This window comes from Asparagus officinalis, chromosome 6 (genome assembly GCF_001876935.1).
Source record: "Asparagus officinalis chromosome 6, Aspof.V1, whole genome shotgun sequence".
Lineage (NCBI taxonomy): Eukaryota > Viridiplantae > Streptophyta > Magnoliopsida > Asparagales > Asparagaceae > Asparagus > Asparagus officinalis.
The window spans coordinates 46065291-46083945 of record NC_033799.1 but is presented as its reverse complement, the minus strand read 5'-3'; the positions used below and the strand labels follow the sequence as shown (position 1 = coordinate 46083945).

At 35.4% G+C, this 18655-nt stretch overlaps 1 protein-coding gene across 1 annotated transcript in view; it reads left to right on the top strand.

Moving 5' to 3' along the window:
• The window catches only part of LOC109844315 (probable LRR receptor-like serine/threonine-protein kinase At1g06840), an 81300-nt gene that overhangs the window by 1857 nt on the left and 60788 nt on the right, over positions 1-18655 (top strand). Inside the window, 1 exon segment of the mRNA XM_020413303.1 lies at positions 17101-17233. Coding sequence (XP_020268892.1) covers positions 17134-17233 — 100 coding nt within the window. The 5' untranslated portion in view covers positions 17101-17133.

Here is an 18655-nt window from a genome sequence, read left to right as displayed (position 1 = left end):
TATTCATAATTTACAAATTTTCAAGGGGTTTTGTGGTAAAAAAATTTGGGGGATTTGTAATTTTAGGGGTCAGATCGAAAATTTTTGGACTTTGTGGTTTTTTTGTAATTTTTAGATTCTTCAAGTTGTTTTTTATAATTTTTAATAATCTTTGAGGTCTTTTAGTTGTTGTTTGTAGTTTCAAATTGTTCAGAGGGTTGATCCAGGCTTTCTTATTTTCAGTGTGTTCTTTATAATTTTCAAATTTCTAGCTATTTTTTGTAATTTGCAATTTTAATGCTTTTTTACCCCAGCAATGAAGTTGTAGGTCTAATTGCACATTTGGCTTAAAAATACCAAAACACCGCCGGAGCTAGAAAAATAATCAAACTAGTAAGAGGGATTTAAAAAAAATACCGATCTTATAATTTAGCTGATCACAAGTTATTAAGGGGATTGTTCTAAATTTATGGTTTTCAAGGTAGTTTTTGCAATTTTGGATTTGTCAAGGTGTTTTTGTATTTTTTTAGATTTTCAAGGGGTTTTTTGTAGTTTATTTAAATTTTTAGGATGATGTTTATAATTTTAGGTTTATCAACCGCTAAAATAAACTTTGGGATGTTATAGTGCAAATAAGCATATATTATTAAAAAAACCTTTCATGCAATAGTAATTGAAAATTATTTAAAAAGTATAAGAACTCAACTTCGAGAATATATACATACCCCATACAAACAAAAATCAAAGTATATAAATAATCACAATGTAATAATCACAATGCTAAAGTTTACAAATATAAGTGAGCACAAACTAACAAAGTGGAATCGAATCATGAATAAGTCTTCTATATGATAGTGTAAATTAGAAGAAAAAAAGAGAATCTAACAAAAATAAGAAAGGATGATGTTTGCATACTTGATAGTAGAGGACATTGAAACATTGAAACAAACTGCAAATCTTAATAAAATAAGAACAATATCTGGGAGAAAGAAATTTGATAGGCAAAAAAAAAGCCTAAAGATAAAGTGATTAAGACTATAGATAATTTCTATAAAACAAATCCTTAAAGATAATTTCATATTAAATGTATCTATATAATTATCTTGAAATGGTAACTGATATAGTGTCATTAGTATCATTGATAAAATTCTTCGTCTAATGAATTGTTTGAGCGTTGTTTTGCTGCATGTCATTTCAAATTTTAATAGTGAGGTAAACTTAAATTTAGTCTCGTTGTATGTGGCATGTATCTAATCCTTGTTCAAATCTTTTAAAATCGAATTGAACATCCAAATTCAAATCATGATATATAAAGAAAGTTATATCCTCCAGAGGAATCCATTCTTCATTTGAATAATGAAATGAATCATCGAAATTTATAGCTAATTTTGCTGTCAAAATAGGAATATAATAATATAAAAAACAAATTAAAGAGTCAGAAAATTCAGACCTGATCGGGAGCAGTCGTGATGTCACTGCCCTAGAAGATTAAGGACCCGCCTATCGCCCTGGCGCAATTTGTCCCCTCTTCCCTAGCGGTAAAAACCCCCGGAATCGGCCGGCCTCTGCACTCGGGCGTGAGTCACAGAGCTTATGCTCAGACAAAAACGGTTGCCCAAAAATTAGAAATATAAATATGTAGCAAATTTCTTGGAGAAATGAGAGTAGAGAAAGAAGAGAGCTTAGAAGTTCTTCTCTTCGCTGGTGTGTTTCTGAATGAGCTCCAAGCTTGCTTATATAGGTGAGGAGAAGTGTAACTCCCGCTGAATCCAAGGAACTGTTATGCACAAGTCTTGCTTCCGTTACCCGCATGCAGCCGTTACAAAACATGTAAAACGTGCAAAAATAAAAGCTTGAGAAGCAAAAATGTGTGCGGTACGGCGTGGCGCTCGCGTGAGGCGAGGCGTGGCGTGGCGTGCGTGCGCGCGCGCGTGTGGTAGATATGCAAAGCCCACAAAACCCAAAACACTATTCAAAGCCCAATAAGGAGAGAATCATTATATACCCTTTACTATTCATCTCATTTTCCAATGTGGGACTATTCACAAAGGCAAAATTGCCTTTTCATGAACAAAGCTTCCAACAGTCCCCCCCTAAAAGGCAATATTAACTGAAAATTCAAAATAATAAATCAATAAATAAATCACAAAATAAATGTAGGTTGGGCAACCTTTCGTATCGTGAATTCAGGAGAGGTAGCTTTCGGCTTTGAACCTTTCCTTAGTGAGTTCATCGTCACCTGAGGGGCATAATGGACTAGGCCTTGAATTAGGCCCCTTGGATCAGGTATTGATAAAAACACACACAATACGTTTTCATCTATTGAGCTAAGCGGGTTGAGCGTTAAAGGCCATGCTCACAAAAAACCGACTCATGAGAGTTTTTAGGGGTCAGCCCTGCCCCCCCAACCGCGGCCATCACGGTTCCTCTCACGTAGGTAAGTCCTCAAAGGGTACTACAGCTGTTTATTTAATACCCCCCACAATACACGCGTTGGACTTATTAAGAGTAAAACTCAGCCTAGCCAGCTGTATCATAAGAGCATCGTCACCATAGAGAAGGGGTAGTAGCAAATGCTACATAATGATATATAAATATATCTAGGTCGATGCTCCACACGAGAGTCACTTGTCAAGCTTGTTTCTACCACATTGAACCGACATTAGGACTACGTCTCCAAATAAGGATTGGGTTGCCGCTGTCAGTGACCTCATTTATGGGCTTAATCACATCTCCCTCGATAAATCCAGAACCACACTCCTGGATAATCCCTTAGTCAAAGGGTCAGCAAGATTTTTCTCAGACTTTACAAAGTCCAAGATCATAACTTTGCCTAACAGGCATTGTACAGACTTATATCTTATTTGAATATGTCTGTTATGTTTTTTATTTACATGTACTTGCTTTAGAAGCTCTATGGTAGATCTAGAATCAGAGTGAATGGAAATAGGAGGAGAGGGTTTAGGGACCAAAGGAAGTTCAGAGAAGATCTTTTAACCATTCGGCTACTGTGCAAGTAGTATCAAGAGCAATCAGCTCAGATTCCATGGTGCTCCTGGCAATTACTGTTTGCTTACATGATTTCCAGGATACAGCAGCATCACCAAAAAGAAATACATATCCATATGTAGACTTTATACTGTTCGAATCCGTGACCCAGTTGGTGTCACTATACCCTTCTATAGTATCAGGGTAACCAGTATAAGTCAAGCAATAGTCAATTGTGCCTTTCAGATATTTGAATACTCTTTCTAAGACAGTCCAATGATCTTTGCTAGGGTTGCTAGTATACCGACTCAGTCTCCCTACAGCATAAGCTATATCGGGTCTGGTTCGGTTGGATATGTAAAGAAGAGATCCAATCATCTGAGAATATTTCAACTGGGAGACAGGTTCACCTTCATTCTTCTTCAAGGATATAGAAGAATCATAAGGTGTGGAAACAGGTTTAGAGATATGAAAGTTGAATTTGATTAGCATTTTATCAATGCTATGGGAAAGACTCAAATATATTCCTCTAGTGTGTCTAGAGATTTTCATTCCAAGTATCATGTCTGCAAGACCTAAGTCTTTCATATCAAAGTTTTTGGAAAGATAATCCTTAACCTTTGAAATTAATTCAAGTGTTGTTCCAAAGATAAGGATATCATCAACATAGAGACAGAGAATGACATAGTCATTGTTTATCACTTTAGAATAGACACATTTATCGTATTCATTCACAGTGAAGCCATATTGTGCAATGACGTTGTCAAATTTCTGGTGCCATTGTTTAGGAGCTTGTTTAAGACCATACAAAGATTTAACAAGCTTACAGACTTTGTTTTCCTGACCCTTCAGGTTGGTGCATATAGATTTTTTCATCTAAATCATCATTCAGGAAAGCAGTCTTGACATCCATCTGATGTATGATTAGCTTATGCATAGCAACAAAGGCTAATAATACTCGGATAGTTGAGATTCGGGCTACAGGAGAATATGTATCAAAATAATCAATGCCCTTTTGTTGAGTATAGCCTTTAGCTACTAATCTAGCTTTAAATTTATCTATGGAACCATCAGCTCTGAGTTTCTTCTTGAATATCCACTTACAACCAATAGGTTTATAACCTGGAGGTAAGTCGGTGAGTATCCAAGTATGGTTTTCCATGATAGATTTAATTTCATTATCAATGGCTTCTTTCCAGAAAGAATATTCAGGTGAATCCATTGCTTCTTGGAATGAGCTTGGATCACCTTCAACAAGAAAGGTTAGGAAGTCTTCTCCAAAATCCTTTTTGATTCTACCTCTTTTGCTTCTTCGAGGTTCAATATCAAAAGGTTGAGAAGAACTGGAAGATGGTAGATCAGAAGGAAGAGATGATCTGGGATTTTCTGAGATTTTAGATTTGAAAGGAAAGATGTTTTCAAAGTAGACTGCATCTCTTGCTTCAATGATGGTATTGTTGGATATGTCACTGATTTCAGATTTGATGACTAAAAATCTGTTAACATTGCTATCAAGTGCATATCCAATAAAAGCAGCATCTACAGTCTTAGAACCAATTTTTCTCTTCTTAGGTTCGGGAATAGCTACTTTAGCCAAGCAACCCCAAACCCGGAAGAAATTTAGATTATGAGATCTCCCCTTCCAATATTCATAAGGAGTTGTATCGGAATATTTCTGGGGAATCCTATTGAGAATGAAGCAAGCAGAAAGAAGAGCTTCACCCCAGAGATTTTCAGGTGCTCCTGAACTGAGTAACATACAGTTCACCATGTCCATTAGGGTTCTATTCTTTCGTTCAGCTACCCCGTTAGACTGTGGTGTATAGGGAGCAGTAACCTCATGAATAATACCGTGTTCTTGGCAATATTTAGTCATATGATTTGAGGTATACCCCCCCCACGATCAGATCTTAGAATCTTGATCTTCCTGTCAAGTTGGTTCTCAGATTCAGCTTTGAACACCTTAAACCTATCTAAGACTTCATCTTTAGTTTTGAGAAGATAGGTGTAACAATATTTAGAGTGATCGTCTATAAAAGTCACAAAATACCTCCTACCCCCTCGGGTGAGAACTCGGTTAGAGTCACACACATCACTATGAATTAATTCGAGGGGTTCGGAGTTTCTAGTTATAGACTTAAAGGGTTTTTTAGTGTGTTTCCCTTGAAGATCAGAAGGAATGGATGATCTGGGATTTTCTGAGATTTTAGATTTGAAAGGAAAGATGTTTTCAAAGTAGACTGCATCTCTTGCTTCAATGATGGTATTGTTGGATATGTCACTGATTTCAGATTTGATGACTAAAAATCTGTTAACATTGCTATCAAGTGCATATCCAATAAAAGCAGCATCTACAGTCTTAGAACCAATTTTTCTCTTCTTAGGTTCGGGAATAGCTACTTTAGCCAAGCAACCCCAAACCCGAAAGAATTTCAGATTAGGAGATCTCCCCTTCCAATATTCATAAGGAGTTGTATCGGAATTTTTCTGGGGAATCCTATTGAGAATGAAGCAAGCAGAAAGAATAGCTTCACCCCAGAGATTTTCAGATGCTCCTGAACCGAGTAACATACAGTTCACCATGTCCATTAGGGTTCTATTCTTTCGTTCAGCTACCCCGTTAGACTGTGGTGTATAGGGAGCAGTAACCTCATGAATAATACCGTGTTCTTGGTAATATTCAGTCATATGATTTGAGGTATACTCCCCCTGTTGAAAGATTTGTTGAAAGATTGTTGATTTTTCTTGAATTTCTTCCCTTTGGGTTTGAAATTCTTAGATTTAGGCTTATCCTCTACCAAGTTTACTTTAGCTTTTGTTTCATTCTTGGTATTGGAATTTTGCCTATGCTGGTCTTCAATACGAATAGCCTTGAGGGCTTCAGTTAAGGTTAGATCTCCTTGCTTGTGTCGGAGATCTCCAGCAAATCTAGACCAGGAGGGAGGAAGTTTATCAATCAAACAGGAAACTTTATAATCGTCAGTAAAAGTGTTTCCTTTTGATTGGAGATGACGGAGGAAATCTAGGAATTCATGAATTTGTTCATTAATGGGCTTGTCATCAACCATCATGAACTTATTGAAGGAGGAGGAGGTGAAACGCAGAATTCCAGCATCATCATAGCCATATTCTGCTTCAAGAGCATTCCATAGGTCTTTTGCACTTTTGAACTCATAATATATGTCATAAAGGTTGTCCGCAAGTGCACTAAGGATCCTATGACAACAATGATAGTTGATTTCTTCTGGTTTCATAGAGCTAGAAAAGGAGCTAGCACCAGAACCAGAAGTGGAAGGAGCAGGTTGAGCAGGATCAGGAGTCAAAGGTTGAGAACCACTAGTAGACGACTCAGAAGTGTCAATAGCAGATAAAAGACCTAAGGTAGTGAACCAGTATTTTATCTGATTAGCCCACCGTTTATAGTTAACACCGGTGAACTTCTCAGGTTTGACACTTTTTGAATGATCAGGAATTGCCATAAGTTCAATTCAAGTTTACTAGTCTAGGTAGATGTAATCTGATATAATAAATGATTTTGTCAATATTACTAGACCAGAAACTTAATTAAACCTGCTTTAAATCAAAAACGCTGAAAGTAAAAAGATAAAAGTTTTACTCGGGTAGTTTGGCCAGGTAAGGATAGTACTAGAGGTTGATCAAAGATCTATTAAGTACCTCGTTTCTTACAGAGCGCTTGACGCAACCCTTAAACCTTGCCTTAGACACCAAATAATCCAAGAAAACTTAAACCGGTTCACTTAAAGATTTTTTGTTTTTGACAGATACTGAAATTGAGCACAGAAGCAGCAAAGAATATATATATATTTTTTTCCTTTTTTTAAACTAATTTAGATGCAACAAATTAAAACAATTAACTAATACAACAAGTAATTACAATGAAGATTCGGGTGAACAGTAATCCCGATGAACAGTATTTTTTTTATTTTTTAACTAATTAACTTAACAGCAAGAAATTTTACTTAATCTTCTAGATTGCTGTCAAAATAGGAATATAATAATATAAAAAAAAATTAAAGAGTTAGAAAATTCAGGCCTGATCGGGAGCAGTCGTGATGTCACTGCCCTAGAAGATTAAGGACCCGCCTATCGCCCTGACGCAATTTGTCCCCTCTCCTCTAGCGGTAAAAACCTCCGGAATCGGCCGGCCTCTGCACTCGGGCGTGAGTCACAGAGCTTATGCTCAGACGAAAACGGTTGCCCAAAAATTAGAAATATAAATATGTAGCAAATTTCTTGGAGAAATGAGAGTAGAGAAAGAAGAGAGCTTAGAAGTTCTTCTCTTCGTTGGTGTGTTTCTGAATGAGCTCCAAGCCTGCTTATATAGGTGAGGAGAAGTGTAACCCCCGCTGAATCCAAGGAACCGTTATGCACAAGTCTTGCTTCCGGTACCCGCATGTAGCCGTTATAAAACGTGTAAAACGTGCAAAAATAAAAGCTTGAGAAGCAAAAATGTGTGCGGTGCGGCGTGGCACGGCGCGCGCGTGGCGAGGCGAGGCGTGGCGTGGCTTGCGTGCGTGCACGCGTGTGTGGTAGATATGCAAAGCCCACAAAACCCAAAACACTATTCAAAGCCCAATAAGGAGAGAACCATTATATACCATTTACTATTCATCTCATTTTCCAATGTGGGACTATTCACAAAGGCAAAATTGCCTTTTCATGAACAAAGCTTCCAACAAATTTAAGATAGATGATAGGATGGTGGATTATTTTTAGTGGATTGATGACTCTATTAAGCATATTAATTAGAATAGGATAACAATGTAATATTCGAAAGGGTCAAAAATATTATTGACCAGTGAAAGTTTTTCCCATACTCACACTTTTAAAGGGAGTATGATCTATATATACATACATTTATATATGAAGAATATGAGTATATTTGGTACTAAGCATAAACTTGGTGCTTGGTAGTGAGGTGACTCATTCATATCCACTTATTTAAAGGGGGAACCACATTCACATGGGTGCATATTGGTTGGATAAACAGTGGATGATTATTTACAAATAGGGACCATTTGAATGAGTGGATGATAATGAGCCACCTCACTACTAAGCACCAAGTTTGTTCTTGGTACTAAACATATCAATTTTTCTATATATATATGTATATGTTTATATATACATCTGCATATATAGGAAAATGAATATTCTTGGTACGAAGTATAAAATTGGTGCTTGGTAGTGATGTGGCTACTTTTCATCCACACATTTAAATCTGCCTACTTGAAAATTGTCCCCACATGATTACTTACCTATTGAACAAATGGTCGGTTTAGTAATGCTAGAGAAACACATTCCTTTCACTCAATATCATTTGTAAATTCAACCTGCATGAATTGCAATATAAATGCTTTAATAGTTTTGCAAACTTTGCTCATGTCTATTTCATGAACATAGGACATTCCTGAATCTAAAATAAATAAATATTTTTTTGTCAAATATTAACTCTTCAATAGATGCATTGGAATAATAAATTTAAAATGACAAAATTTTAATAATTTTATTTACTAGACAATATTTATCTTGTAAAAGATAAATAGCTATCACGATTCAAATTCCTTTAACAATTACTATAAGTGAACAAAAATAACATATCTGATCCAACACTTTTCTCTATAATAATAAAATTATTATTTAAATAACATAGATTAAGAAAAACTAATGAGAATCACCATGACCAATCTAACAAAAGTTTCAACGTGCTGCACTCCAAGAAACTTACTCCTTTATCAAATCTATAAGCATACAATATGCATAAATACTCTAATACTCACGATTCTATGCATAAACTACTTGGGTATAAAACTAATGTTTCTGATTTCTACACTCTTCCCAAAATTTGTTTCTATTCTGTATTCTTAAACAAAATTTGGCCCTAACTGCAAATTTTCTATGCTAAAAGGGACTAAAGGTAATTTTTCCAAAAACTAATTTTCTGTTTGCATTTTAATTTTGGACGAGAAATCAAATTCCTAAAACTTTGGGGGTTAAACTGAAATTCCCTATTTCTTCTCCAAACTTCATCTTCATTCTCTGTTTATTCCTTTCTACAATCAAACACAAAGTTTAGATGGGTTCCTGGCCTAAATGACCACCTCTGGCGATACCCATGACCAAGGGTAGTTGGAGATCATCGAACATCGTCGGAGATGCCGAGAGCGACCGGAAAAGGTATTCAATGTATGAATCTTGTTAAGGAATATATTATGAAATATCTATGTATGGTTGGAATGATATATTAGGAATATATAACGAGAGATATTAGGGATATGATTAAGATAATAAAGGAATATGTTAAGAATATGTTTAGCATATTCCTAGGAATATGTAACATGTGCTTATTTCCTATTAGTATAAATATAAAAGATCAAGAAAGCTTTAGTTTTTTTATCTTTGTTTTAGATTTGTAAAAATTGATTATTTGGCAGACCAGAGACTTGGGTCTAGAGCTCTGTTGATCTTTTATATTCTTCAGACCAAAGAAATTTTATTCCTTTCTGAGTCAAGCGAGTCAAAGGTGAGGCAATACGAGAGAACTCTTCTAGGAATCTCCGATAATAACCAGTCGTGCCAAGAAAGCTGCGGATCTCATGAACACTTGTTGGCCTTTTCCAATTCACGACAGCTTCAACTTTTAGTGGGTCTATCGAGACTCCATCCTTCGAAGTAACATGTCCTAGAAAAGACACCTTTTCTAATCAGAGCTCATACTTAAAATTTGCATAGAGATTTTCCTTCCCCAAATCACTAGGCACACATCGTAGATGTTCCTCGTGCTCCTTCTGGTTCTTTGAATATATCAAGATATCTATGAATATAACAAAATGATCTGAGAAGGGCTTAAACACACTGTTCATAAGGTCCATGAAAAATGCAGGTGCATTTGTTAACCCAAATTGTAGCACAAGAAATTCGTAATGACTATAACGGGTACGAAACGCGGTCTTTGGAATATCTTCAGCGTTAATCTTTAATTGATGATAGTTCGATTGAAGATCGATCTTGAAAAATGCCTGAGCTCCTTGCAATTGGTCAAAAAAATCGTCAATCCTTTGTAACAGATATTTATTTTGTATAGCCACCCTATTGAGCTCCCGATAATCAATGCATAATCGCATGCTACCATCTTTTTTATTCACAAATAACACCGATGCTCCTCAAGGTGAAACACAGGGTCTAATAAACCCATTATCTAGAAGTTCCCGTAATTGTCCCTTAAGTTTCTTTAGTTTAACTGGAGCCATTCTGTAAGGGCCTTTGAGATTTGACTTGTGTGTGGAACTTCAGTAGAAAGTTTTATTTTCCTGTCGGGTAGCATTCTGGGGAGATCTTATGAAAATACATCTGGAAATTCATGCACGATAAGAATTTAATACAGACTAACTTCTTTCTAGCTCAAGACTTGCACTAATGCTAAAAACCAGTGCACCCACTTCTCGATATGCGGAGCTTGAAAGGGTTGATATAATGCGCATATGCTTTTGCACCTTAATACCTTCAAAGCAAAACTCTGGTTGTTTGGGAATTCTAAATACCACTTTCTTCTCTCGACACAAAATAGATGCATGATTTTCAGATAACCAATCCATCCCTAGAATGATATTATAATTATGCATATCAAGGATGATCAATTCTACTGGAAGCTCTCTATCCACTTCTTTATCTTACTTTTGTAGTACTTATTAGATATCAGTATGCTATCTCTTGATGTGTTGAATGCATTTCATGCTCAAGTGTATGACATGGCAAATATTGCTTCCTAACAAATCGTGTAGTAATAGAAGAATGCAAAGCTCAAGAATCAAAGAGTACTCGAGCAAAAGTAGAAATTATAGGTATGACACCTGACGCCACATAATTATTTGCCTAGGCCTCTTGCTCGGTTAGAGAGTAAACTCGAGCCTTGGCTTGAGGATGTTGATCACTTTGAGGTGCCTTACGAGTCAAAATTTCATTAAACTTGGGACAATCTGCAATCTTGTGATCCTTTTGGCCACACCCTAGGCAAATACCCTCTCCAACAATTCTTCGCGTCATGGTTAGGCTTGTCACGTATGGTGCATCTCATCGACTTTTGGTTCATAATTTGCTTTTCTTTTGAATCCACATATTGTTTCTTGTTTTACCAATTCTTGTTATGACCTCCACGTTCGTCCGATCTGAACCTCTTCTTCATATCATCATTTTTGTGATCATCAATCGAAAAATTCTTTTTTCTCCTTAATCACTAAAGCTTTCTTTAATTCTGTCGCATAAGTGGAAAGTTCAAATGTGCTCACTTGAAACCTTATCTCGGGTTGCAAACCCTTCTAGAAACGACACACTCTATCTTCTTTGGTTGTAAAAAATTGGAGTGCAAACTTGGACAAATGAGCGAATTCCTCCTCGTACTCAGCCACAGGCTCATAATTTTGCTTCAACTCACAGAGTTCCTTCTCATACTGACGAACAATCTTTAGAAAGTACTTCTCAGAGAAGACTTTCTTGAACTCATCCTAAGATATCTGGTTAGTACCATCCTTTGCTGCGTTTGTCACCAACCATATGCCCGTCCTTTCAACATATAGATTGCATAAGCTACTTTTTCTCCATCAGGACACTTCATATAAGTAAAGACTTTTTCCATCTCTTTGATCCAGTCTTTAGTATAATAGGATTAACACTTTCTTCAAAGGTAGGTGATATCAGTTTTTTAAACTTCGCCATACCACTTTGCGATTGAGGATGATCATTGTCTTAATGTTCTTGTTGTTGGTTAATTTGTTGCTGCTGATTTTACATCACAATGGTGAGATTTTGTGTCACCTACAGCATAGCATTTGCATCCATTTGATTCACTTCAGAACCATATCCGCGTGCATTTCTACCACCAAACATTTGCCCCAAAGTCTTGTGCAAATCACTTTCCCGAGTTGAAGAAGTGTTCATTTTGTTCTAACCATCTAGTTATAAATCCAACAAACAATACGCAAGTAATCACTAAAGGCAACTCTAAAACTTTTTTCTAAGCACTACTAATTATGGACTTCTAAACCTAGGACTTCCGAACCTAGCTCTGATGCCATAACTCATGCCCCCAAATGCGCAGTATAATTTGAGATGCATGACAATGGCGACACGTGCGAGCACCTGTCTAGCTTGTGGTTCACTTCCATAATTCAAATAAAACTTCACTTAAAAGAAACTTTATTGATATATAGAAAGCTCAGAGCAAAACTACATCATAACAAGATCACTCTAATTAGTCGAAGAACTCTTATTACATAAACTCAAATGCTACTCTTAAAATAACTAATAACACTCAGCATCAACACTTTCTACTAGATCCTTCTCATATCTTCAAAACTCCATGCCATAGATAAAGCCATCTAATTCATATCTGGAAAATATTGAAAATAGTGGTAGTGAGATTACACTTAGTGAGCAGATAACTTATCATAGTGGATCAGACTAGTTTTCAAAATTATCAATGCTATATTTAGTAAGCTACTATAAAAAGTACAATTTGAGAAACATATAGGATTTCAGTTTATGAGTAGCATGTGACAGTGTCGTAAAAGAATATTCACAAAATTTAAGAAACAATATGAATAATCACTAAATACTTTTAAATTATAAAAGAAGAAATTTTCGATTTAAACACATTCCAACTTTTTTTAAACCGACCCACTCTCATGGCCACGTCAGCATCGTGGCCACGAAGAGGGGCGATTTTTTTAAACTCGTTGCTAAATAGTCGAGGTTGCCAACCCCGACTATTTTGCACGCCCTGCCTAATAAACACATTAAAAATAATTTTCCTAGGAGGCAACACATTAAAAATATATAATTGAATGCAAGAAAAAAACCACTCCTAATTTTCACTGTTCTCGACCTCCACAACTGCGAAGGCCAAAGGAAATAAGCCACCATCTGCATCTACTCTTGTAGCGACAAGCAATAGACCCTTATATTTACCGTATAAGTGTGTGTCATCAATGCTAAGAACCGACCGACAAAATTTAAATCCCTCGATCGAAGGACCAAATACTCAAAATACAGAGGTGAATTGTTGAACTCCCGGATTGACCTCTTTGGTTATGAGTTTGTATTTAGATCCAGGATTGCTTCTTTTGATCGCATCAAGATATTGAGGTAGTGTCGCGTAAGACATCTCCCAATCACCAAATATTTTTATCATCGCAATTCTCCTTGCATTCCACGCTTTACTATACGATATTTCAATGAACTTCGTATGTAACACTCTATCAATTATATTATCGAGCCTTAGTTCAAGATGTTTCTTTAATTTTGGCATAATCAACCAAGCTATGTAGGAGGCGGAAGCACCACTGTGATCTTTCTCGAACATTGGATTGTTACATGTGTGAACACAGTAGTATTCTGTGATCTTAAAATATCCATTATGTTTCTTTCCGGCAAATTTATATAACTTCTAAGGACATGCGGAATCAGCTTCATTCCCCTCGGCCCAACATTGTCTTTGTGTATTCATAAAACAGATTGCCTCATAACTTGTGCGATTGCTTTTAATTTGCTTGAATTTGACCAACTTTTTGATTGAGTAATCACGAATAGCATCAACCAACTGGTCTTTAGTCTCGAATAAATCACCAACTCTAAAAGGGACCTCATCATCTTCTCTATGAGATGAACTTTCGCCAATGCGCATATCTTGTACTGTGGAAGAATGAACCCATTCATCATTTTCAAACTCGTCGGGGGTGGCTCTTCGTACTCAACATATTCATTATTAACATAAGCTTCATCGGGCCAATCCGGATTCTCTTCATCGTCTTCACTCACAAATTGCATGCTGTCAATTGGTGCACTATCTTCATCTTCACCTTCAGAGGCGTTGCTTCTTTCATCCTCTCCAACTATTGCCCCTCTTAACGGCCTCATATTTTCATGAAAGACTTCATTGTTCATAAAATTTGACGTTCCACCGAATGAAGGTGCACCCCTGTGATATTAAAATTGAGTCTGTTCAATTTCACTCGAAAAAGAAAGAAAACCATCAGACTCAACTCCAAAATCTAACATGCGTGAGAATTCTCCTGGAGGGTTGAATATTTGGCACAAACTATGTGGCAACTTTTCAATAAACAATTCTACTGTTGGTTGTGATTTGCTCAAATTAAACATAATACTCATATGATGATCGTTTGAGATCTCAATTGCAGATATTCCATCAAAAGTTATGGGCCAATTACATATTATTTTTAGTCGGTACTCTCGTGGATCAATTTTCGTAACTCGATGTAATTCATTAACCAAGTCAAGGTAACTATATGATTCCGAGATCATTAACAGCGTTGTCACCCCTCCGACATATATTGGCATATTATTCATTCCATAATTAATTTTTCTATCATAAGAGCAAGCAATAAAAATCATATTGTTCAACCTATGCAAAAGAAAATTATATCATTTAAATGCAAAAAATTTCAAAAATATTATCAATTACAACCCTAAACCCCAAATTATAACCCTAAACCCCAATTACAACCATAAACCCCCAAATCCTAAACCCTAAAATTAAGTATTCTATGCCCTAAATGTTTAATTTCAACTGTAAAAAGAATAAATTTTCTAAATAAACCACTACAAATAGAGTTCAAACCCTAGAAATTCGTTTTTGAGAAAAAAAACCCTAGATTTCTACATGTTAAAAGAGGAGAGAATGTAGAGAAATTACCACTCAGAAGCTTCACGATGAAATTGGGTTGAAAATTGAGATTGAAATCCAATATTTGTGACAAATAAGGGTTTGGGGAAGAAAGTTGGAGGGCTGGGAGTGTTTTGGGGTGACTGGGAACGAAGTGGGGGGTGGGGAGAACGGTTGGGGGTTTATATAGGGGTCGGGCCCATGGGCCAAATAGTCGGGGTTGCCAACCCCGACTATTTGGTCCCTTAGCCATTTCCAGCTTGACTCGTCCGCGGGTACAAAAGTCTCTGCTAAATGGTCGTGGTTGGGAACCCCGATCATTTCGAAAAAAGGCTTTCGAATTGGTCGGGGTTCCCAACCTCGACCAATTAGATAGTGTGCTAAATTAGTCGGGGTTGACAATCTCGACTAATTTAGCATGTTTATTAGACAGGGTGTGCAAAATAGTCGGGGTTAGCAACCCCGACTATTTAGCAACGAGTTTAAAAAATATCGCCTCACTTCGTGGCCACGATGCTGACGTGAACACGAAGTGGGTCGGTTGTTGTAAATAAAATGAGAATGGGTCAGTTTTAGAAAAAAAAGTTGGAATGGGTTTAAATCGAAAATTTCTTCATTATAAAATCACACTTTGCAAAACTTACTAAGTTGTCACACTAAGGCTACGAAAATTATAGCTTAGTATCATGGAAATGCGCATTTGTCACTATTGGTCAACCCAGGGATAGAATTTACCTAACAATATCATAGGTTGCTCAAATGCCACTTTATTTTTGCCAAAAAGACCACTTCAACACTGGTTGGTACATTCAATACCATATGATAGGCTTAAACAAATCACTTCACTCCATAGTAGACTTCTGAGTATTTTTAACATTGAGAAACACATTCTTTTCACTCAAAATATCATTTGTAATTTCTACCGGCATGAAAAGCAATAAAAATGCTTTAATAGTTTTCAAAATTTGCTCATGTTTATTTCGTGAAAATAGGACATTCCTGAATCTAAAATAAATAAATTTTTTGTCAATTATAAACTCTTCAATAAATGCATTTGAATAGTAAGTTTAAAATGACAAATTTTCAATAACTTCATATACTTAGCAATATTTATTTCGTAAAAAATAAATAGCTATCACGATTCAAATTCCTTTAACAATTACTATAAGTGAATGGAAATAACATGTCTGATCCAAAAATTTTATCTATAAAAATAAATTTATTATTTGAATAATTAAAGAAAACTAATGAGAAGAAATCTGCTCACCTTGACAAATCTAACAAAACTTTTAAAGAACTACACTGCAAGATACTTACTCCTTTATCAAACCTATAAGCATACAATATGCGTAAATACTCTAATACTAACGATTCTATACACAAACTATTTGGTTATAAAACTAATGTTTCTGATTTCTAGAGACTTTTCCCAAATTTTGTTTCTATCTTTATTCTTAAACAAAATTTGGACCTAATTGTAAAATTTCTATGCTGAAAGGGACTGAAGGTAGTTTTTCCGGAGACTAATTTTCTGTATGCATTTTTGTTTTGGACTAGAAATTAAATTCCCAAAAATTAGGGGTTAAACTAAAACTTCCTATTTCTTCTCAAAACTTCATCTTCATTCTTTGTTTATTCCTTTCTAGAATCAAACCCAAAGTTTGGATGAGTTCGTGGCCTAAGTGGCCACCTCCGACTGTACCCATGACTGATGGTGGTCGGAGATCGTCGAACATTGCTGGAGAGGGCAACAGCTAGCGTCGGGAAAAGATATTCTGTGTATGAATCTAAATCTAATTAAAACAAAGGAAAAAAACTATCCTTAAGGTGCTTATTTCCTCCTATGTGCTTGTTCCTAGCAATTCCTTGCCTTTTTTTTTCTTTTTTTGTGTGATGCCAATTGTGGGATTTGGATACAGATTATAGGGTTTTCAATGTCCATTGAGTTTTGCAGCCGATTTTCCCATTGATTCTAGGACAATAATTCTGATAACTTCTCCCAATAAACTCGCCGGTTACAAACTCTTGGATTTCTCTCTTATTATTTTCATTTAATTGGGAGAAAAATAGTTCTCTACAATTTTCCTCAGGAAGACATATTGGGTTCTACAATATCTTAACCGACCAAATTAATAGCCTTAATTAAGGAGACTAATTTTTGTCTGGATGCCTGTCACCATGAATGTGGAAAGTCGAAACCTTATACATGTCTTTTGTTACGTCAGCTTCAGACGGCCATGCATAGCATCATATAATATATCAGTACAAATTTATGCTTTCTATAGAAAGTTAGATATCAAAATTTATTTATGTCGTGTTTTGTTTCTTAATTTTGAATCTAATATTCATTGTAAATGATAAACTAAATATTTTAAAGCTATGATTATTAAATTTGGGCTGAAGAGCAGTTCTTATTTGTGAACAATTTTTGGTTATAGATATTTAGACTTGTTCCGGATAGTGCCCTTACAATGCTTGGAGTTAAACGTGTTGTACTGGCGGCCGTTCTTTTGATATCATCTTCATACTTTTTGCAACATGCTGGAGCATTGACAACTGACCCGTCAGAAGGTAAATTTCTTCCCTAATGAATTAAAATTTGTCCATGCTTGTAAATTTTATCTATTTGTAATAGTAGTGATTTCTATTGATAGGTATTTTAGCTACTCTTTGACATTTCTTGACAGATCATAGCAACAAACAGGAAAATTAATCAATCTTACTCTACATTTTGGATATGGGGATGTGGAACATAGCAATGTAGCACTTCTTAGATAGGTGGAGCTAAGGACATGAAGTTGGTTATGATTCGCACTTGTATATTCATGATAAATAAATATGACTATTATAAGATAATAATTGTTATGAGAATAAAAATATAATACTAAAGCTTAAAGAGAAGCGATAACCCTTTGCATAGAGGAGCATAAACTTCAACTAATTATTATTTTGATTTTTAATTTTTATTACCTAAATTAGTTTTTAAAAATATGAAACATAACAAAAATTAGAAACATGGTGGAAAGAATTAGGTGCAGAACCGTCCATTGAACCATTGCATTAGTGTTTAATTATACTATTACTTAGTCTTCACATTTCACAATTTAACTGGATGCTTATTTAATTAGCAAAATACTGTAGAAGAGAGAAGGGAAAGAATGACAAACACGCATGCACACACACTAGCATTATTGCACGTGCAAATGCACGTGCAACCAATATTAAAACTTAATTATTCTAATCATTTTTATAGTTTAAAGTGTCATAGAAGTTTGTAAGATCTTTTTATAATATTTGCTCATTTAATATGCGGCATTTTGTCTTACCTTACTCAATATTGACTATGACATACATTTTGATTTGAGTAATGACATACGTAATTTTCCTAGATATACCATTAAGAAGAGTTATTTCTATATTTTATTTTCAAATTATTTTATTTAATTATTTTAAAGCTAAATATTAGATATACACTTTTCATAATATATGTTGAAATATATTGAAATTCTATTTGTTGTTTTTTTGGTTTGGCGAGGGAACTTTCTCATGATCCTTCGGACCATGGGTATCAAACCCTTGCGTGGCTAAAGGAGCCACCCCCTAACACAAGGCCTTGGGTATCCCACGAAACTAAATTTGTGTGGGGTGCTTTTTAGGAGTGTCGAACCTGAGACTTTGGAGTACTACTCATACGCAACTTACTAACTTTGTTAGACCCTTTTGGGTCTATTTGTTGTTTTAATTGCATTTATTTACATAGAAAAGAAATTTGTCATTTCATATTTATACATTCTTATAATGTACCATGTAATAGATATTTAATTAATATGTTCTATGATATGCTTAAGAAAGTTCTTGAAATAAAGAAAGATAGAAGAAAAAATATTGTGTGAAGGTGGTCATATCTTTAATGAGATGAAGAATAATTATCGCACGTCCTTCAAACTTTTTCTACCCTCACTTGTTTTTTTAATGTGTGTGTCTATATATATG